Source organism: Diadema setosum, chromosome 8 (genome assembly GCF_964275005.1).
Source record: "Diadema setosum chromosome 8, eeDiaSeto1, whole genome shotgun sequence".
NCBI classification, from domain to species: domain Eukaryota; kingdom Metazoa; phylum Echinodermata; class Echinoidea; order Diadematoida; family Diadematidae; genus Diadema; species Diadema setosum.
Window position 1 is genome coordinate 9741224 of NC_092692.1, and position 23919 is coordinate 9765142.

At 38.0% G+C, this 23919-nt stretch overlaps 1 protein-coding gene across 1 annotated transcript in view; it reads right to left on the bottom strand.

The window, feature by feature from the left end:
* Positions 1-10000: 10000 nt before the first annotated feature.
* Positions 10001-23919, bottom strand: part of LOC140231888 (uncharacterized) — a 39961-nt gene continuing 26042 nt past the window's right edge. The window contains exons 4-5 of the mRNA XM_072312040.1: positions 18831-18915; positions 10001-12561 (exon numbers count right to left, since the gene is read on the bottom strand). Of these exons, the coding sequence (XP_072168141.1) occupies positions 11398-12561; positions 18831-18915 (1249 nt within the window). The 3' untranslated portion in view covers positions 10001-11397. The remainder of the gene's footprint in view (positions 12562-18830; positions 18916-23919) is intronic.

The window sequence follows — 23919 nt, forward strand, 5'->3', positions numbered from 1 at the left end:
TACCCTGACATTGTATGTGTATTGATTCACTATTTTTCAAGTTATTATTGCGGAGGGTCACGTTGTAATTTTTGTTTGGGACATATGATATGATAACATAATATAGGAGGACTGCTTCGAAGGACATGGTTTAAACTGTATGCCCAGAGGTAATTTCTCAACAGTGCCATGCCCGAGACAAAGTTGAGGGGCATAACACTGTTGAGAAATCACCAAGGACAAATAATTTTAATCACGATCCAAAAGAAACCAGTTGATATTTGTTTTGCATACCGCATCCCACTTAATTTTAAGATATTCATGCTAAATTAAGGCATGGAAATGAAGTTGTATCATGTAACCAGTCAGAGAAAACAGAATTACATTAAGTATCATTTCACAATGCACAAAATGTAGGTATGCCTGCAAATCGCAGTTTGCAATTTCAACAATGCGCAAATATATATATGCATGCAAGATACCCTTATCTGCATCTTGAAAAACTACTAGATGACTGCTGCTTGGCAGTATAGCAAAGACTATTGACTGTGCTTTGGACCAATCAGAATCAAGGATTCATCAAAAGAGGTATATAGATATTCATACATACATGCATGTGCATAAGTGTATATGCATATACAGTCCACCCTCATTCATCCAGCCCTTCATTTTTTTTCTATCTCTCTATTCTTGGACAAAAAAATAAGTAAAAAAAAAAAGCACGCAGATTCCCTTAAACAATAACAAAAAAAAAAAAAAACTCTAGCAAATCTTAGGCAATAATTAAATTGGGATACATATGCCAAATTCTTTTCATTTTCACATCATTTGGGTGATCAAACATGCAAATATCATGCATATCTTTGAAGAAATGATAAATTGGTAATGCCCTGTGCATACCCCAACACAACTTTCGAGAAAGTGTCGTGCTTGAGCATACCTGGCTTATCCGGCAAATATCACTTATGCGGCTGACTGCTAGTCCCGACATGCCGGATATCTTAGGTAAGACTGTATACACAATAAATAGAGACATACTTCTTGGAATGAAAAACAAACAAAGAATCAATACCTTGCAAGTGTTGCACAATGTATTCACCTCCTTCTCTTGTGACTAGGAGAAAGTTATTTCGCAAATCGTGTCCGCCTTCCCCATTCTTCAGGTGACCAACACTCACAGTCACGCGATATTCTGTGCCATCACCTTTGGTAGGAATGTCACGTGAAGGAGACATGGTCCCTCCGTTCTTCTCCTTTTCTATTTCGGTCAGGGGGCATGTTGCAACGGTGGGGACTTTCATTTTCATTCCCCCCGGTGTGCCAACATTTTTGTGGACGTGCACCTTCAATTGGCCTATAGAAAGATTCTGCCACAATGCTCTTCTAAATCGAAGTCTTTCCCAGCCTGCCTTGTACAACCCAGCTCCTAATGATGAGCACTTTGTAAATCACAGGAAAAATCTTCTCAGTCAAATACAGCCAAGAATAACTTTGGATGTAGCTTTTGAGGCTATAAGGAAAATAGGAAGAAGGGTGTTAAAAAGGCATACCAAATGGGTTTCTTTAGTGTCCCACTGAGTTTTTCAAACCATATTTTTGTGTTACCATCAGGATTTCTGTGCCATATGTATCTGTTTCCCTTGACTTGACTTGACGGATGGGTAGGAGGTAATATTATCGTTGTTCGCAGTCATAGCATGAAGAATTACTATCATAATGTCAAAATTTGTTGGCCACTCAAAGAAATTGATATGACAAAAATGTAGTCTACTGCACATAATTACCATCATGGAAATTGTTGTGCTTGGTCTCATATTTACATTAAGATTGTTTAAAAATGTTCCACCTTTTACTATCTCTGTGAGCATTTCTATATAATCCACTCTTTCTTTCCTATGATTGTGTATTGCAACAAATTGAGAAGTATGTCTTTACTGGAACAAAAGTTTAGATTTGTTGTGTCTGTTCTGCAAAGTAGAGAGAAATTATGGAAATAGAAAAGAAACAAGTGTGTAAAGTTATTCTGATAACATGATTTGGTGAAGGGCAAGCAAGTTATGCTGTTGAATCTGAACCAAACACAATAAATATCTGATTTGAAGGTCTAACAAATGTGGTCGTTCGAGGAACAGACTTCCCTTATGTGTGTGTATGTAAATTTGGCTTCCTTGCATTGCCAGTATCAAACTGGATTGTAATACTTGGCTGATTGTACATACATTTTAATTTTTTTTTTATGTAAATGCAGTACCTTGACATTTCAAATTGTTGGCAATATTTTTCTCTGAACATTATTTAAGAGGTTCTTCATATATTTCCAAATATTTTCTTTGAACATTATTCAAGAGGTTCTTCATATATTTCTAAATTGTCATACCATGACATAGTACAAAGGTAATAACAATATTCAAGACATATACTTGTATTCAATACGTATTTTCCTACATTCTATATTGTCGCAATCATGTTTTTCAAAGTAAACATGTAAAGTATGTGCAGACACTAACAGCTGAAAATGGATCATGAAAAAAAAAAAACAAAACAAAACAAAAACCTGTGCTTTTTATCTCAAACAAATGCATTTCTGTAGACAGGGCCCTTGTCAAAAATCATCTGTGCATTGTTCTATAAAGTATTATTGGCTGATATTCTATAATGACAAAGTTTTAGTGTAGAATTAGGTTTTTGTGTTTGTTTGATTGTTTGTTTGTTTTTTGTTCTTGGAAATAAGCACTTCAGTCTGTTAACCTTTCTCATACCAGTTTCAAGTAGTATGCCCAGTATAGCTTTCATAAAAGTAATTTAGCACACAGAACAGGGAAAGGCTTTTTACAAAATGAGACGAAGCTTAAGAAAATTATGGAATTCTAGAGATGTAAATGTTTTAGCAGACCAGTGGTAGCGCTCATAATCACATGTGCAAATTAGCTGAGGTGATACTTTGGTATTGCAACTCTCCCTTCCTCTTGTACACAAGTTTGTTTGTTTTTTTAGATTTCCTTCTTCTAACTTGAATCTGGAGGAAAGAAGTATACCCTTTTGGTCAAATTATTCTAAAGTTGACACATACTGAGCAATTTTTACATTGTAAATTTTTGACAGTGCAAGCTGAGTGGAGTTTTATCGCTGTATTAACATAAAGAATGACTTCATAATACTTTCATGTGCCAACCAATGGCAGAGCTTTAAGTTGATGACATTACCTTGTATAATTTGCATATTATCCCTGGGGTGACAAGACCTCATATCTCAGTTAGCACAAAAATACCAAAACCTCCTGGCTCAATTCTGAATATCAAAAATACTGACTTGAGTTTTAAAGGACAAGTTCACCTTCATAAACATAAGGATTGAGAGAATGCAGCAATATTAGTAGAACACATCAGTGAAAGTTTGAGGAAAATTGGACAATCGATGCAAAAGTTATGAATTTTTAAAATTTTTGTGTTGGCACCGCTGGATGAGGAGACTACTAAGGCTCGTGATGTCATATGAGTACAACAGTATAAAGAAAATGTAAAGAAAATTCAACATATTTTCACTTTTTTCGCATATTAAAAGAGCACTTGACTTGCCTCTTTCTAAAGGCAATGGGAATAACATTACCCATAACATATGTCAATAACAAGTCAAGGTAATGTGTACTTTTTTCAAAAGATGAAATTTTGTGAAATTCTCTTTATATTTTCCTTATATTGTTGTACACATGTGACATCATACACTGCTGTAGTCTTGTCATCCAGAGGTGACTGCACAAAAACTTCAAAAATTCATAACTTTTGAACAGATTGTCGATTTTCCTCAAACTTTCAATGATGTGTTCTACTAATATTGCTACATTCTCTCAATCCTTATGTTAATGAAGGTGAACTTGTCCTTTAAAACAGCATAATTACTGATGTAATCCAAAACATTGTTTCCTACATTATTTGACATCAACATTCAAATTATTCTGTGAAAAATGTTGCGAAAATGGTAACAGTTTTAACGCTCTCTTGAATTCATTATTTTTTTTGTCTTTTATTTTTTTTTTTTTTTTTTAGATACAAGGTCTTGTCACCTCAGGAATAATATACTAGTATTTTATTGTGACTGATATCTTTTGAAATTCCATATTCTTCTTATATGTTTTAGCAATTGTAATGAACCACATACTGTTCTCCTCGTTTGATTTTTCCTTTTCCCTACGAAAAATCAATTTTAACGCACAGTGTATTTGATTTTTAGTGTCATCATCCAGTGATGTTCTGCAAGTGGTGATAATTAACAAATAGTGATAAAGTGACATTACACCTGCATATAAAACAAGAAACTTTCATTATCCTTCGTATGAAAATACAGTTTTCAGTCATAAGACAAATAGAAATATTAGATGAGGGAGAGGGCTGATTGAGTAGAAGATTTTGAATGAAGAGACAATGGTCAGATATGGACACACACCCTAAATGCAAACTATTATGGCAGTTTTTGACCAATCCCTCTTTGCTGATATACAGCTGTATTGTATATTACAACAGAAACATTCCTCCAAAGCTATGTGCTTTCCCGAACTGCCGTGGGAATTTTTGTGTGATTTTAATCAGTGTTAATGTTGACTGTAGAACAACTGGTCAATTACAACTTTACTATAGGAAATGATCTTTTTTTTTTTTTTTTCATACAGAACTGCAAAGTGTGCTTGGTTTTGCTCTGCTATATAATCATGTTCATTGCGATTCGTGAATATGTCCTGGACATCGGTACGTGTGCAGTCACTTTGTTTTGCCTCAGTGTGCTGTGAAAAGTGCTGTTACATTCTGCCTTTGTGTACTGACTGACATGCCCCAAAACTCTGTTAGGATGGAGAAATTATTAGAAGCTTTTAACAAAGCCAAGTAGCAAAACAAAAACAACAGGAAAGACTATTTATCTTATTGTATTTTTTGTCTCATTTCACCGTCTTTACGATCAATTCATGATGAATTCACCCTTATATGTATTTTGTAGTGTACACAAGGGTTGTTATTCATATGTAACATTCATAGTGATATATTATATTTATGTATATATTTATAGATGACAATTTGTGTATATGTGCGATATGAGGAACTTTGTATTATTTGTCTGACAAATTTTGCGATATGTCTCTCATCTGAACTTAAAATACCGATCTTCAGTGCGGTTGTGTCCAGCTCTTCAACATTCGTTTGATGCCTGTGTCATTGCAGTAAATGTATGGTGGTTTATCATGTGTGGAGAATAGGAGAGCAAGAAGGAGGATGGGGGGGGGGGGAGGGTAGGGGAGAGGAATGAAGAGAGGGAGAGAGGAGTGAGAAAACAAAAACAAACAGAGATAAAGAAAAAAAAGCAGAAATTGAGAGAGAGAGAAAAAAATGTTTAGTTTATGAGAATTAACATAGCGAGAATTTTGTCACTTGCGGTGGATTTCAGGCGATGATTCTTGTATTATGTTTACGACGCTTGCTGGTTTTGAATTCGAAATGCAGTCATTATGTATCTGCCTGTGATTCATAAAATTCAGTGTGTGGCGGAAACGCAATATATTGCTTGAGAAAAACGCACACATCTCTTCCTTTGTATGCATCAAGTCGTGCCACACACGTGATTGCTGATGGAGGAAATAACCTTGGCACTGTTGTTTCAGTTTACTTCCGGGTGCGGGCCGATGGTCCGTCACTGTTGTTTGGCCAGTACGTGGAACATGCTGCCATGCCAGCACAAATTGGTGAGAAGTAGACCGAGACATTGGCCAAGATGGTGCTTGTGTCATACATGTATTACCATCTGTCGATTTGTCTCTTGGCTTTGGTCTCTTGGTAACACATTATACCTTTAACATTGTATTATGTATTCGCACACACAAACAAACACGTACGCACGGACACACACACACACACACACACACACATGTAAAGCATATACATAAAAAGGATAATGTGCATGTCTTATGTTTAGTCTTTTTTTTCTCTATTCCTTTCAGTTTCACTCTCGTCTCTTCCTTTCAAAATTCCATTCAACACTCTCTTTCCTGTCTCCTTGGAAATTCTCGATTATAAAAAAAAAAGATACTGAAAATTGGCAAAGAAATGGAAATATATCAAAGGTTACAGCTCATGTATCATTGATGATAACTATGCTACCAAAAAGGTTTAATCCTCAAGCCATTTTAATGATAACTGATTTTTTTCATTTCAACTATGGCGTACTCGAGACTCCGTCTGCTACTTATACAAACATCCTTTGTCAGTACAATGTAATTTTTTGGTATATATATAATCATTATGTATATATAAATGTGTATACATGTATATATATATATATATATATATATATATATATGTGTGTGTATGTGTGTGTGTGTGTGTGTGTCTGTCTGTCTGTCTGTCTGTGTCTGTGTCTGTGTACTGTATATGATTCATATATCATATCGTGAAACATATAAAGGGGCCTACATACTTTGCAGTAGGTCTTCAATCAACCGTCTATACTATACATAACAAAATATCAGTTTGTTTTTACCACGTAAATATCAGACATTACAACGATCCATTTTTTTTTCTCAAGCCAGTTTATTTGGTTTGATATTGCTTCACATATTAAACTAAAACTCATTTGATACGTTCCTTACAGGTTTTATTCTGTTCCAGACAGATTACATACGTTATCAGATTTACGATAGAAAGACTTCAATGATTATTGTGGTTCTTGATTTCTGGTTTGCTCGGTTCCTTTAGTCATGATTTCCAGTACCCGTAATGTTTCACGGAAAAAAAAGAAGGAAAACGGATTTTAAGCCCCCTCTTCACAAACAAAATCTTTTTGATGACATGTTTGCTTGTGTGGTGTTGGTGTCTGGCATCATTGGTATTTTATTTTACAAACAATCCTTAGAAATTTTAAACTTCTTAATTTTGTTACGTTTCTATTAAAGCTCCACATTAAAGCTATCTTCTTTGTCTTCTTACCATGTTATACAAAATCGATTTTTTTGTTCACTTTACATTTTAGTATAAGTTTTCATCGAAGAACATTGCACCGACAAGAAAAATAGTCACACTTTTTGAAAGCTGCTCCATCCTGACATAAATGAAGAATGACTTTATATGAAAGTTGTTTTAAACACGAAAGCAGTACACTGAGAAAATTAAGGCCTTGAAGTAACACGAATGGTTGACTATATCGCGCGAAAAGTTAGGTCGTTTGCTCTTTTAGGCAAACTGTCGACCGCACATCAGTCATTGAAAAATGTTTTAACGACACAATAAATAAGATTTCTCGGTTACAACAGAGTATGCGACTCATAGGTTTCGTCATCTTAATAACATGTTATCTTACACAACCAGCAACAACAACAACAACATTAAAGCAAAATGATGTCTCAACTTGAGTACGTGACAGATTTGAGTAAACTTCTGGCAAGCTTTTCACTTTTAAGTCATGAGCAATATCGTATACGAAGTGGTCTTACGCAACGAATATACGTAAGGCAAGCATTCATTGCAAAATGACTGGTCTCAACGTCTAATAATGACTGAATAATTCGAGGAAACATTGAGGTAATTACGCAAGGAATTATCAACTTAAGGCAATACGGAACACTAGAAGGAAAACTCTATTTCGACACAACTTTTCAAATAAGCCTTCTGTTTATGTACTGTTCAGATAAGTGGCTTTTTGTTCTTGAAAACGTCAGGACTTTCGATTTCACTTGGCAACGTGGTGTGACCTTTCACCTCCAAATCATGCTCACTGATTTGCACGAAATGATTCCTTATTACACGTCAGGATGGTACATCGTCTAAAGCTAACATTTCAGAAGGATCCTTTCAACTACATACATAATTCTATAATAATGAAAGCTCATCTCGAAGAAAATTATGTCCACTGAAGTTACATCGCTAAAGGAGGGTAACGTGATATTACCAACGCCAAAGAACCCGACATCTCCTTTGGAACTAGTACCTCGCATATAATATACACAAAACAATGGAATGCAATGAGCAGATAACCTATCATTATACGACTTGAGTGACGATGTCCAACATTCACATTTATGGCATCATGCGACCAACAGTAGATTTTAGGAATTTACAGTGTATAATATTATGTATTAACGTTTGTTTTTTTCCTCCGAATTGCACTAAAAAAAAACCTCGCCGACGCTTCAACGACAGGTCTCAGTTTAAAAATGCTTTATGACATTGTTATTCATGAAAGCGCCAAAACCCTTCCCTTGATCGATGTCGAACCTATCTTTATTTGAAAAAGCATCCAAGTAAATATCGGTCAACAATATCGATGACAAACATATAGCGTTGCCTCCCCTCCACATCAACAACCAACATGTTCAAAATGGTATACTCGAAGTAAGGCAGGTATTACGTCGCGAAGCTCGATCTCGATGCGATCCGAATCCAACGCGACTGTGTCGAGCGATTCACTGTTATTGGATTGTAATGTTATTTGCAATCACAGTGATTCGAGAGTATACAGTGCGTTGAGATACTCACTGAAGTGGAGGGGTCAGACTCAATTATTCACGAGGTCACAATGAAGATATTTATGTGTCATAATTATCACTAATGCAATCTTTCTTTTTTTTTTCAAACAGTTGTGATACAAACAAGGCATTGAAATCGTGATCCGATCACAAGCTTAACACCGGCGAGTCTCACCGATCGCTTTGCTTCCTACTCCGGGGGAAACATAAATCCACGCTTTCAAATCAACCAACGCTTTGTCAATGTACATTTCTCAAATCCTATTTAAATAAAACCTTGCACGTGGGTGCTTTCACTTCATAAACAATATTTCCCTTTGCATGACTGTGTTACGAAGACGGCTTGTTCCTATACCTGCACTTCCATCACTGACGAATACAGTATTACCTTAGTACATTTCTATCAACTAAGCCTCTAAAACCATCAAATCCGACCACCCTATGAAAACACCACCAACGGCAAACAAACAACTTGTACCACACAGTGGGAATCATGACTGTACAATGCGATGTATGTACACTGGAGGGCTTTGACGCAAAACCCGTCACGATAGCATGTCACGAATGATCAAATTAACGCGACCATTCTGTACAATACATGATGATATCAAGACTGTGAGGGTTGTTTTACGGCGTCGGCGTGTCGAGTAAAAGTTCAACCGTTGGCACACGTAGATCTCATAAAAGTGAGTTAAAACAGATGTCGATACTTGACAGCTACTGATACACTATACCCGCACTTCATCTAGGTCTGGAAATGCACGAAACACACACACACACACACACACACACACACACACACACACACACACACACACACACACAGAAAAAAAAAAACAATACCAAACAATACCAAAACAAAATAATCACAGGACAAAGGCAGGTGGGAAAATTCGCCTAGTAGAAACACATCGTGCACCCGCAAATATTTGCAACATTTTCAAGACCATTCTCGGATGATGTTCATATCATTTTTAAAGCCAACCATATTATCATTTCAGCTGCTGACGTCGCAAAGTGGACTTGTCAATAGTACTCAATGGTAACCAACATGCTGGTCTCGTGCTGTAAGAGTGATATTTACACTATCTTGTTGAACTGCACAATCGGAAACGAAACTTTGCTTTGCAATTGATAGAAAAGTGGTCGTATTTAGCTGGGTGAAGCCTCTTCAGTAATACCACTACTCTCCCTAAGGGTCCTGCTGCTATCATCTTTATCCCAAAAATTGGCAGGTATCCGTCCTCTTTTCTTTCTTCATTCTTTCTTTTTTTTTTCTTTTTTTTCGGTGGGGGGAGGGGGTACCCCTCCTGGTTGAGGAGGAACATCGCGGATAAAATGTTGTGTTGAAAGACGCGAAGACTTGGCAGAGTTCGAATTCGGGACATTCCGTTTGGAAGTCCATGCAGTTCCTCGTGCATGATACCACAATGCGGCCGAAGAAACGAATGTTCCAAAGTAACAATTATCATATACAATTTAGACGAGATGTGGATTTCAGTTCAAGGATCAGCAGGAATGTGCTCTCAGAGAACGGAGGATTAAACAGAAGTACTTATTTTTTCTTTATTTGGATTGGCTCATAATTTTCTTTGGAATTACTACAGGGAATGTATATACACAAAACGCTTAACAAATGAATGAAGATAAGTTGTAAAAAAAAAAGACAATATTCAGCACGTCAGAATGATTACCTGCGATTATCAGTATATGGTGTTATCATTCAAGTCATCTGTGAAAGGTACGCATGATAAGTCAAAAAAGACAAGGCTTGTTCGACAAAGACAGCCTCGTTCAATATGTTTATCATCGTCAAAACTTTGGACGAGTTTTGTATGTCTTGTTATTGTATCTTTGCTAATTCACATCTCTGTTCCTGACAAAGTCTTAGGTTGTTGGCATTCAATGACGGTTACTTCGCTTTAAACCCAATAATCCAACCGAACAAAACAATAAATTCTAACTGAAAAGAAAATGTTGAATTCATAATACTTGATTCAAATTAGTTAGTTTTCTTGTACTGTATGTCTGTGTTTTCTTTTCCCCCTCCCCTTTTTCAACATCGTGATGAATTTCCCATTTGTGACATTTACTCTTGATATCAAGGATATATAATTTTTGTATTTTGTTTTTGTGAAGGAGGCAGCTGGGGAGTTAGAATGAAGACTACATAGCAACGAAGTATTGCAGCTACAGAGAAGTTACAACACCCTTTCCAGCAATATCACATCATTGTTTGGTGCATTTCAAGAGGTTTTCCAATTCAATATACCATGCAACATTACTGTTAACAATGAGGAGGTATACTCTCAGATGCCTGTCGGACAATCAGCAATCGTTGAAACTGTAATACACTTTTGACATTAATTAGATGACACCTTTTTATATAAGCCACTGTGCATAAATGAGACAAAATTATTCATACGTTCAAACAACGAGTTCATCTAGTAACATTAGGAAAATATTGTAAAACATTTCCAGTCTAATAAAATATATACTTTCAACAGATTCAAAATTAAATTCAACGTGCAGACAATATGTTCGTTCTTCATTTTCGGTGCCACTCATTTTCACTTTCAACAACAAACTCGTGTGATACATAGTACTGTAAACTGTTATTGGTGTCAATAAAAGTATTTTACATTTCCGCTATAAAAAAATCAACCATTTCGGCAAAATTAATTGGCAATTTTCACGATATCAGCTTTTCTTCGTGGTTGTTTTGAGTGAGCTTGTGTTCTAATCCAAAACACAACCAACTTTGCTGATTTCGTTCAAAACTAATTAGAAAAATATGACTGATTTGTACAATAGTGAGAGTACTTGCACTAAAAAGGAATATCATGTTCATTTCCTCAAAACCTCATCAGACACTGAAACGCAACGAAACGAATGTTGCGAATCTCCATCTAAATAAACTAGTGATTCAAATTCAAGTTCACGACAAATTCGCCGTTGTTGTTTGAATCAACAAATCCCTCATCCACCAAGTCCGCTTTGAAGTCCATAAATTCAATCTCGGAATCTTCGGACGTTTCGGCGTCAGAATATTTCAAAGATGACTCAAACGTAGGCGGCCACTGTGGTTTTTCATCGACGTTGGGGACGCCCTCCCCAAATGTGTATTCCGACATCGCAACGTTGTTATGCGCACATCGGTCAGAAGTTTGCGGAACAAGGTGAGGAAATAGTAATGGAATGGTGGTCGTGGGCGTTGTTGATGAACTGTCTGATGACGGGTACAGCACTGGCGGACTGTCAAATGGTCGAACGCCCATAATAGTCTCGTCTCCACTGTCAGTGAGAGCAGGTGGCGCTGTGACAATAATTCTGGGGTTTCCTCCATCCGTTCTCGAGATATCGTCGTTCAGGGGCATATTTTTCACACCATTGCAAAGGTTACTCACGTCCGGCTGGCAAATTCTCTGATGTGACACCTTCTTGACCGCCTCGGCTGCCCCGTCGTTGATTGCACCTGGTGAAAGACTCGCTGTAGTGACCACAGTGCGTTCTAAGTGGTCACCCGTGTCGAAGGCTGGGCATACATTTTCCGTCGTGTTGTAAGGGTGGCTGTCTTGACGCCCAAATTCTCTATTGTAGCGCCAGCTCAATTTGAACTTAATCTTCCTCAGACAGTCGAGCGCGGGCGGAGATTGCGTGGGTGGTGGCTGGTCGCCATTCGAGGATAGCTGGTCGCCATTCGAGGATAACTCCTGAACAGTGGCGTTCTCCTGGGAGCTGCTATCATTGTGGGTTACTTTTTCCGTAGTCAGAATGCCGTCGCTGGAATTATTCCACACCGGTAATGTTACAGTGTAAGATTCCCGGTCATATTTATCTCCATTAGTAACAGACGGTCGTCTGCTTGACATGCCACCGTACGAATTTCTCCGCGCGGAGGCTTTCGCGGAGGGCCGGTTTCCGCCAGAAGATGCACGTTTTCGGTGTTGGTTGCCCACGTGGCCATTGTGTCCGTGCTGGCCGCCCGAGGGTGAACACGTGATGGGCTGCTTTGCACCCTCCGTAGCGAGGAGGTCACGACCTTTCTCTCCCGGAGTGTCCTTCCGGAGTTGCTGCAATTCCTGGAATTCAACAAAGAAGAAAAATAGTTAAGAATATGAGGCTGTAAAGCATAATGTTCTTGTTGTCTACAAGCGGAATTGTCATTAACAGCCAACCGAATTGAGCGCATCTTAACAACTTCATATCTTACGTAGATCTAATGTGTGCGAGACGCTACAGTGTTTTAAGTATGGCGTGTATACGAAGGCTGGTAGAGAAAAGTAAATTCACCACGAATTGACGTTTCTCTTTCATTTTTGCCTTTTAAAACCAAGCATCTGTCTTGGCCTATATGAATCAGCCAAGACACAATGAAAAGAGATCTTCACATAATCGTGCAACAGTGTGTTGCTTAATAGCTGGCTCCGGAGAATGACAACGCGAATTTGAAAAGTAACGAAGGGGCGCTAAGGGATTTCGTGCATTGTTACAAACGTATGCTCATAACTTCATTGCCTGTCATGTAATAGTTGATTTAAAAAATGAAAATATTCAAGTCATACCACCTGTACAACAGATCAACTTCATTAAACCGGCCTCTATGGGATGAAATTTAGATTCCTGACCGTGATATCAACCAAATTGCTGTGATCACGTGGGATATTCTTTAAAGCCTTATTGTAAGACCAACATGGATGCTGATCTTCAAAGACAGTCCTCCCCCCTAACCACCCCATCCCCCCCCCCCCGGTCATACCATATAAGGCTTACATTAGCATCAGTTAATATTTTGCAAATCGGACGTACTGAACAACACCAGCTGTAGCCACAGATAATCATGTCAGACATACACGTGAATTCTTGCGCCAACAAAGGCACAAGGATTAATGCAGCCGCATTTATACACACTGGATCCTCTCTTGCTGCCATGGCTACGCAACCTTTTGATTGTTACTGTTTGTTACTGTTTGCTTGTTACCTCGACTACGTATTCGTATATGAGTGTTGTGCAATTCTTGAGTATTTGCCGGTAAATTTTTATCCCTTTATTTTTTCTGTCTGTGTTGTCGATCTTCATGAATCGTGTACACATTCTGCTCATCCTCTAGCTGTTAAATGAATAAGTAAATACCATGCTTTTTTTACATTAAAGGTTCGCAAGATAGCAAGCCTATTTTTATACAGTGTTGGGTAGTTAAACGTAACGCTTTTTGAGAAAGCCACAACCACCCCCCCCCCCTTCCAGGCATCGTTTCAAACATCTTTAATCATAATTTCCTAAAATCAATTTGAAGAAAACGAACGTCTATCACTAATGAAAGACGCGTCATGACATGCGGCTTCGATGTGCCGTGAGCGTAATTACAACGGAAATGTTTCCTTCGAGGTAAAGTATCACCAGTGACAAATCATGTACAAACAATGAATGCAGGAGAACTCCGTCATAGTCACGTGATCAAAACGATTCTCATTATGACGCAACAAATACTCTTTTTTTTTTTAAATGATTTCAACCTATTTTCAAGTGGTTGCTTTGTGACGATTGCTCGCTTTTCCCCCTGAATTTTTCCCTTGGCTTGGCTGCTGATTTATTATTTTTTTTTCATCATTTACGAGAGGGAAATGGAAAAGGGTGTGTTCGTTTTTACAGCGCAAAGTCTGCTAAAGGTGATGTGTATGAACGATTCCGGTTCTCTCAATATACTTTGCCAGCCAGCTCATTTCGATCGCCATATGGTGGGATTTGATCGACATCCATACATAGTGTCAGCCAACAGCTGGAGAAGACTGTCAAATGGAGACATATCGGGTCATACTATTATTATTCATAGTCTTCATAATGAACACACAGTAATCTGTAAAGCGGTCTGTTGCTAGACGTAAACATTCAAATATCCAAATCCGAGTAGGCCTACACCAGTATCACGTTAATTTTGCTTACGTACACAAGAAGATAAAGGCAGGTAAGGGGGAGGGGGTGGGAAAAAAGAGAGAAAGGGCGGGGGGGGGGGAGATGTCAATACTATTCAAGAACCGCTCACATGCAATCAATAAATGCAGCATTCGATTTCCATTTTGGGCTTCCTGTAAACTGCGCACACGTCCAATTTCAAGCTTTCAATCAGCCTACACCACGTCATTCTTGAAAATCAGAAGGGGGAAAAAAGAGAAAATGAATGGTACTGAAACACGGAGAGAAAATGATGGAAAGAGAGAAGGGGGAGGGAGTGTAGAATAAACACAAGGGCCCGAATTCACGAAGGTGGTACAAACAAAACCATGGTCTAAACCATGGACAAAAACCATGGAGCGCCAAGTGTCAAACAGAATATTTCGTTACGAAATTGGTCATTTCGTCGACAAAATGACTGTTTCGTTAACGAAATTATCATTTCGTGGACGAAATGTTCATTTAGTTACAAAATATTGTCATTTCTTTACAAAATAATCATTTCATCGACGAAATGACTGATTTCGTAGCGAAATATCGCATGCGACACTTGGCATTCCATGGTTTTTGTCCATGGTTTAAACCATGGTTTCATATTTTGTACCACCTTCGTGAATTCGGGCCAAGAAGTCAGAATGCACGCACAAACCAAAAGTATGATACTCACAGAAGCACACACACACAAATAGACTTGCACACGTTACGGAGACAAGTCTATGAGAAACAAACAAGAACAGATGTTCTAGAACACAAACTGGCTCTGTGAGTTGTTGTTGTTGCTGGGTTTGTTTTGTTTTCTCTTCTTTTTTTTTACCGTTCCGATCCGTCGTGACGTATGCAGTGTAGGCGAGAAATAGTATCTCGCTCCGGCAGGAAGCACACTCGCAGCAAAGACCGGAGGTCGATAGACAGGCAGAAATCGGTTCTATAGCATCGCCATTATCGTCTGGCCCTAAAATGACAACCGCGAACAGCTCTTTTCATCAACTCACACGATCTCATGAAGCTCTTTTTATGACATACAGTGAGAAGCCATGCCGCCAACAACTAACCCGCCCGTTTGTTAGCTCTCGGGTGCTATTGGAGATGTGTTTAGGGATCATCCGGGTTTAGATACCCGCTTTCTTCCCTTCGCCTTTAATACATTCCCATCAGCCGAGACGGGAGGAGGAAAACCAATTTAGACTGCAATGACGTCACGCAACTGGAGGATGAATTACTCTTTAAACGCTGTTTATTTGTAATGAGGGGGATGTGAAGGGCAAATTTAGGCGGTAATTGTTCCTGTGGGTTTTCTTAATTGAATGAATGTCCCACGTTGCGGGAATGAGTTGGCGTACAAGCTTCTTTAGGTTAATAATTGGGGGGGGGGGGGGAGGAAAGATTTACTATTGCGCTGGAACAGGTGCACTGAGGAAAGTCTAGGGAGAAAATTTGCTTTGCGTAAACACGACAAATTAAGACAGATAATTCCGTTTGCCATGATTTATTACACTTCCTCTATTCCCAAGAATGAAACAATTTTCATAATGCAGTAATATGACCATATGCCTCGCTTTTCGAAATTCATTTCTTATTCAAGTATATAGGCCTACAGAGAGATGGGCTATACACTTTTTCGTGGTTCTATTGGCGTGCAGCATACTCAGTCCTCCCTGTATGTATTTCGTGGGTGTTTTCATCTCGTTACAACTTCCTAATCTTACTCTGTACGTTATGTGAAACCCTGAGTATAACTCGGATATTTCTTTTTGGAGTATGTTTCTCTGTTGTTTAAACTGACATTTACTTTGCATGATATGAATGACTATATATATAAACATCAATGGTACTTTGGAAATCAAGGAAAGGCTGTAAAAAAAAAAAAAAAGAAGAGACTTACAGTCATTCACATGATAACAGCGATAGAGACAGAAAAGAGAAATTCAATAAGACTCTGTGGTGTCGGCATGTCAATTTACATCATTATGTGAATTTATCAGTTTTCATTTCCACAGTCACTCAAGATGTTGCGAGGATTCAAGCATTGCAACCATCAGGAGGAAAGGAAATAATTGAATTTTCTAATTATTGTCAAAACACGCATGCGCTTTAATTTCTAATTTGACACAAGTCGTTCTGACGACGCTTGACATTTACAGAAAAAACCTCTGTGCCAATAATTATGTTTTTGGGCATACCGTTAGAATCAAGGCTGAATGAAGACATGAAAACACGACGGCTGTCTTTTGCAAAAGTGCATCGAGGCATCTAACATAGACATCAGCCTTTCTTATTTCACATTAATTTATGTCACTCTTCATGAGCTCATGCCCCATACAGCTGGCAAGTGCATAAGCAATAAATTAGGCAGATTAAACAGCTGATAGGAGTGTGGGGCTGGGGGGGGGGGGGGTAAGAGAATAACAAGTTCATTTGTAGATTTATATTTGGATTGCGACCTAAACCCATCGATCATTTAACGCGCAGTAGCCTGATAAACAAGACGGAAGAGAGCCGAACCCACAGCGTGTTGATGGCTCCACTGCCCTGCCAGATTTTGCACGGCATGTGGCGTTGTTTCATCATCTCAGCTGCTAGTTTGACAGCTGCGTCAATAGATGACAGCCATCTATATGGTTGGATGGGCGCGAGTTGTTTTTAGAAAACCATTGCGCCGGAGAAGGGAGCAGCGAAACTAGATATTTTTATGAAAGTGCGTGGGCGCCACGCAGCGTCAGCTTTGTAAACTCATATTTTCAATAACCGAGCTTTTAGTATGATGGACAAATCTCTATTATGAGCGTTAATATACATGTGTGTGTGTGTGTGCGTGCAAGTATCATGCTTATGATTCATGCAGTTGTATAAATTATAGCGATGATTGTTGCTAATGAAATGAAATCACAGATTAATCGGAGACGCAGGTGCCATTCAGGGAGCAGTAATAGCAATTACCGGAGAGGGAGACAGGGGTATGCGTGCGCGCACACGAACTGTATAGATAAAAGTGGCGCGAGAGACAACGCACTGTCAACGCCCTTCGTCGTGTGCGGACGAAAAGGTAATCAGCGCCAGTATTAGATTCCCGCTCTTTCCATGATTGGTGCGCGTGGCACGGTGCATGCCACGAGTAAGTTTCACTGATTACCCCGATAAAAGTGCTGATTTGATGGATGCATTCTTGGTGCAGCTAAATTGGATGCTGGCCCGCTCTACCGACTAAGATGAATGACCTCATGTAATAATTGGCATTAGCTCCTCGTCAGAATCATTTTGATATTGCTATACATTGACGCTTTAACACCAAGCATGCAATAATTACGAAATCTATTCTTAGCATGCTTTGATTTTCTTAACCCCCATATGGTTACGTCGTGTGAAAGTAAGTGAATTTCGGACGGGAGTCTCATTTGCGGCGGGACGTTCAAGGCAGGGTGAAAGTTCTGTGACAAATTGGCAACATCGTAATCTGTATTCTGTTGGAGCACAGGACATGAAATTTTCTCCTTCGACGATCCCCTAAAAACCGATGACGTAGATTATTAACCATCGGAAAACCTTAAACATTTAGGATTTTCCATCCTTCATATCATGTCATAGTTATTTCACGCGGCGTTCCAGATTTCATTTTGGTCTTTCTATAAGCTGCATTTTTACACATGCAACCACAGAAACAGAAAACAATATTTTGAAAGTCATACTAAAAGACTAAGGACAAGCAAATCTATGTTGTTACTCGCAAAAAAAAAAATGCTCTGTTTATCAAAATGTTATAGTATATCTCTTTCAACAAAACTAAGTCATAAATGGAATCCTATCTCTTTGAATGCATGCACGTGGATTACCCATTTTACCTTTCGTTCCTTTGTTTCCTAATTTGTTTTTCTATAATCTTAGTATATTGTCAGAATTTCATCTTTTTTAATCTCTCTTTTCTTTGTGCAGTAGTGAAAATAACCTCTGCTCAGATGAATTCAACATGATCCAAGCATGTATTTCGTTTCCCCATCTAAAACAAATGCTGTTACTTTTATATCGCTTTCAATGCGTATACTTTCTCGAGTCAAGGAGGAGACGATACATGCTACCATATTGATAATCCAAGATTCCTCGTTAATAGCCCGTCGTTCAAAATCAGATTTAGCAGAGTCAATCACAGAATATTTCGACCGATCAGGACCGATATTCTATACAAAATCTAAGATTGTTCGCTTTCCATACACTACGGATAAATCTCTTCAAGTTGTTTTTTACAATCCAGTGAACAAACCTCAAGAGAGACCCAGAAGAAGGTTTGGGTTTGTCATTGCAGTCAGTGGTGCATTAAATGAAGATGCACAGAATATTGTAAAAGTATGTTCAGAAAACAGTTTATTGCGATATCATTTCTTTGCCGTCCTAAGTATTTTTTCTTACCATCAGGGCTGGCTCCAGCGTTAGCTGTGGCATGGATCCCACCGAAGATCGGCCACTTCTGAGACTCACTCTCCGGATCCTTTGCCTGCAAGAATCAAAGTATGGTGGAGAAAAAAAAAATGGAAATATCATACACCACATTTAATATCACGTTGAAGTTGATGATAACAATAGGACAATAAAGGAGAAAAAGTGGTAACAATTCCATCAAAATAACCATGAAAGAATTTTCGAAGTTTCTATTGTTTTTAGATTTTTTGTCGCTGTTTTTTTAAACAATTCAGGAACTTACAACCACATGCTATACTAAATTGGTAGAGGGGATGACTTGTAGACTCACCTCACTTAACTGAATTTCCTTTCTGGTTGACATGATATACCCTATAGCATCAAATCATTGTAGTCTTGCAATAACCTATCAATGTTTCTTTAACGGGAAAAGAGGTGACAGCTGTTCAGTCATTAGTACGTTTGTTTGCAAACAAATGGAAAAATTAAAAGGTGATGACATCATTGTCTCTTCCAATTTGCCTGAAACTTTAAGGTCACATAATTTTCTTGTCAAAATATGTAGGATTTTGCTGAAAACTTTCTTTGTGTGTGTGTGTGTGTGTGTGTGAAAATGTCTGAAATTTTGTTAATCATGTCAGTAACATGGAAACATGCAAGTTATGCTTAGTCTAGGAAAGGGTACATTCCAATCTCTTTTGTAAATCATATTAATACTTTAGCAATGATTGACAGTTGACGTCACTGGCAGAATCTTGGTTTGAAAGTTGTTGTTTTTGTGGGTGTATCAAAGTAATCTGAAGAAAAATTGCAGAAATATTATTATTAAATCTATTGTAAATTGCACTTTCATTTGGACACATACGTAATGTTGAGGGTATATGAATCAACACAAATCAACATGTATGCATTTGCATTATGATATTATATTTCCTTTGATCAACTTTGGTATCTCTTTCTGCAGTTTATGAACAGGCTTGAAAGTACAATATATTGCGCACTGAATATCACCTTTTTTTTTGCAGGAAGAAATTAATGTCGGTGTAGAGTTAAATGCCACTTTATGTTTATGAACTTTTGATAAACAGAGTGAGGAGGCGATTTTACTGTACTCCTTTCTTAAAAATGCATTCAAACCGAAAAAAGTATATTACTATTTGCGTGAAATGATTACGCGATTATTACTTTTTAAAAACATGGTGTTTATTATGGATGTAGCAAATTATTGGGGAAAATATTCATATGACATAGTGTCCTATACCAAAGGATGGGGAAGAAATGAAATGATGACGTCATTACATTATCTCATTTGCATAAGAGGGGACCCATGTCACGATTATAAACTAAACAAAACAAACAAACAGACAAACAACTTTGAAATTCCGTTACACCTTGCACTTTATTTCGTGAGATTTTGTCGCAAGTGCCCAAGGTTATCTTTGTTCAACGCCACTTAAACTAGCAATATCAACTTGAATGTGACGTGTCGTTCCACCTTAAAGACGTGTGACATGGCGGCTGTAGAAGTGTGGCATTGTTCTTTATAAAAAAAAATACTTCGAGTTACTTTCTTGTCCTCAGAAAATTGGCTTTAGCTGCTTACAAAACAAAACAAAACAAAAAAGAATCAAACACAATTCTAGGCGAGTATAGATTTATTCTGAGTAAATTTGCTCTACTGTCCAGAAGCGATACTTCATACCTAAATCGCAAATCTAATCCAATGTTCAAGTTCAACCGAACTTCTTGAACACGGGCCCACAATACGTCACACCAGCACTGTCAAACAAAATGTCGTGCTCTCAAGCCTAATGCTCGCATTGAGTGGGACAAGCCAGAGTGGCGAAGCTGATACCGTTTGTTAAACGTCTCCAGCCCATTCCCCTCTTTTCCGTTTTGATTGTCATTTGCTTTTATATAACACATGCTTTACATCCCCCCCCCCCAACCAGGCCCCGAACGTCGACTTCTACGGTTAATGAATTCAATATCGGGGAGATTTATGTGAACAGAATGGGAGCGCTTTCTTGAATTAGGCACGTGGGCGGTTCGAACGTTCGTACATTTCCCACCTAATAGCGCCATTTGAATGCCGTCTTAAAGGCGGTATTCGAGGGGAAAAAACCCTTTGAATGGGTTTATGAGCACTGAAGGCAATGCGGGACTGTTTACAGTACAGAACGTTGAAAATTCATATTTTTTAGAGGCCAGGTCTTGGAATGACTATCTGAAGTTGCATAATGGTTAAAACTCTTTCAAAAGCACCGTTTCATTCACGATTCCAACTAAGCAAGGAGCAAAGGATGTCTTTCTATCGTCTGAAGTGATTCGGTCTATTTTCACATTCATTAGAGGGAAGATTGATGCGACGAGAAAGCGGGAACGCGGAGCATCAAATCCACACATAAAATGTGCATTTTCGCTCTATTTTGCTCTTTCTACAACTATTGCAGAAATGCTGCCATCGAAATTGACGCTGACATTTCGGCTGCGTTCTGATTTTATAGCTTGACTCTATTCCTATCATAGTACAATTTTTCAATGGAAGGGTATCTTATATGTATAGCACAATTTTCCAATGGAAGGGTATATTTTGTTTGTTCAAGCTTGCGATAAAAGATGTGCAAATAACTACAAAAGAATGACAATCAATTTGAAATCGTTATGTGATATACCCTGAGTATATGCAACTGTTTCATCATATAAATCCGGCGAAATTAATTTTCCCGGCAGCTGTCATTCACGCAGCGATGACATGAATGCTGCGCCAGATATCACCATCGGAACTTGAAGAACTACCACTTTAAGATATACAATAAGGTCTACTCCGTTATCCGATATTCCCAGAATGCATTGCGCCAAATGGCTACTGCCTGTGGACGAGATTTAGTAATAAACTACTGACAGCGGCCACCTGATAACTTTTGGCGCCAACAAATATGATTCTCTGCGTGACACCCGGGTGTTCGGTTGGACAAGATCTTACAATCTTGCGCTTGAAAGTATCATCAAATGCAGTCTAATTTAAGTCCGTATAGTGCTGGACGATTAGGAATATCCGAGCTAAAGAAGATTGATTTGAACGTCGCAAACTGAAAATCTCATCGTCTCACTTGCAGAAGGCTGGGTAATTTGGTTAAAAAAATGCAGTCTTACATAAAATCACTCGCGCCACTAAATGACATTTGACTTTAAAACGAATGTCTGTTTCATGATTTAAATCATTACATTCACGCAATGACCGAGCGCACTCATGCTTTAGACATGCTAGTTAAAAAGTTATGGCGTATCAAAAAAAAAAGAGAATGTTTCTAACTTTTTGAGTATAACGCTCATTGTGAAATAAACGTAGAAGATATGAAGTCACGGTTCACACAATTTTGGTGACTGGAACGAAGAAAGAAGACTTGGATTGGACGGCGGGAACAAAACTAGAAGCAGTGCTTGTAGATATAGGGGGCCCAATAGATATTTCGTACAGTAAGTAAAATTGATGTAAATTATGAACGTAAAAGAACACAACAGCTGTTACGTCTCAACAACTTTCAAATATGAGTTATGCTTTCTATATAATCTACATGATGGTTTTCGAATAACAAACTGTGTCTTCTTTGATTGTAGTCCAGGCCATGTTGAAATTAAATGGAACGACATGAAATAAAACAAAAATGAATTGGATCAGATGTGTTGTAACTAGCACTGGTGAAATATTAGGAAAGAGTGGTCTCCAAGATCGGCTCTTAAGCCTTCCGTCTAAAATCTAATACTCTCTGGGTGGCACTGCCCAAGGATTATCAACATACTTGGTGAAAACACTCTATAAAAAGCCCTTTCGCTTGAGACGTATATCATATAAATTCTACGAATTATATGAACTTAATGATTCTTGCCTATATCATTTCCTTCTCGCCTTGAGGCGGTATACGGTTCGATGACGGTAATAGATGCGTTGTTTATCCGCCCTCACGTTATAGGAAACGAGAAATAGACAGACACTCGAAACCCCTTGTGTGTAGGTCATATATATATTATATGCCTATCTTGATCGTTCTCATAATCAGAGGGACCAGTCATAACTTAAGCCATCCCCATAATATATATATATATATATATATATATATATATATTATGCCTTTATGAGACGAGATCCTATTTCACATTAAAAAAACAATGATACATAAATAATATAATAAATATAATAAAAGGCGATATTGCCATTTGAACTCATGAGTAAAAGTCAGAGTAGGGGTGAAGAGAAAGTGAAATTCACTAAATTCACTGCCTTGTTTAATCACCGTCACGGATTAAAAAAAAAAAAGCTACAAGAAAGAGAAAAACATACTGGTGACCAAACCCTCCTCTCCTTCAATCAAAGAAGAGTTTGTTTGTTTTTTCTTGCTAGGTAATAAAAAATTGTAGAGAACATAACACAAATTCTTCAAAAGAAGCAAATGATTTTTCAAATCTTTACGATTTCACTGCTAGGCAATAAAAAAATGCAGAGAACATAACACAATTTCTTCAAAAGAAGCAAATAATTTTTCAAATCTTTAAGATTTCGCTTAATGGTCATTGTTTCCTTTGTATAATAACACGTGTCGATTTAACCACTAACCTTATAGTTGTGTCATGATATTGTACGAAAAATCTGCAATGCATTTCTATTTCAAATCATGTCCATTTAACTCCCGACAAAAACTCTAATAATTCTAATAGAAATAATCTGGCGGTGTGCTGCAAAAAAAAAAAAAAGTCGAGGATGTGATGCATCTTTTTATTTACAGTGCTGTGGTACGATCGTATCCTTTTCATCCGCTTTCAATAATGATTATGCATTAGATTACAATCGGAATTCCAATTTCCTTCATCGCTCGATCTCCCTTGCTTGATCACACTCGACACTAAGCTCCGTTCTTCTTTCTTTCTTTGTTTGTTTTTGTGTGTCTGTGTTTTTTTCCCCTGCCACATTGAAAAACAACTGCGAGGAGTACTACTGACGGTAAAATAAGCAATGTTGCCCCTGATCTTGATCAATGAATTTTGAGCTGCGGGTGGAATGAATATGCGGTTGTTATTTATA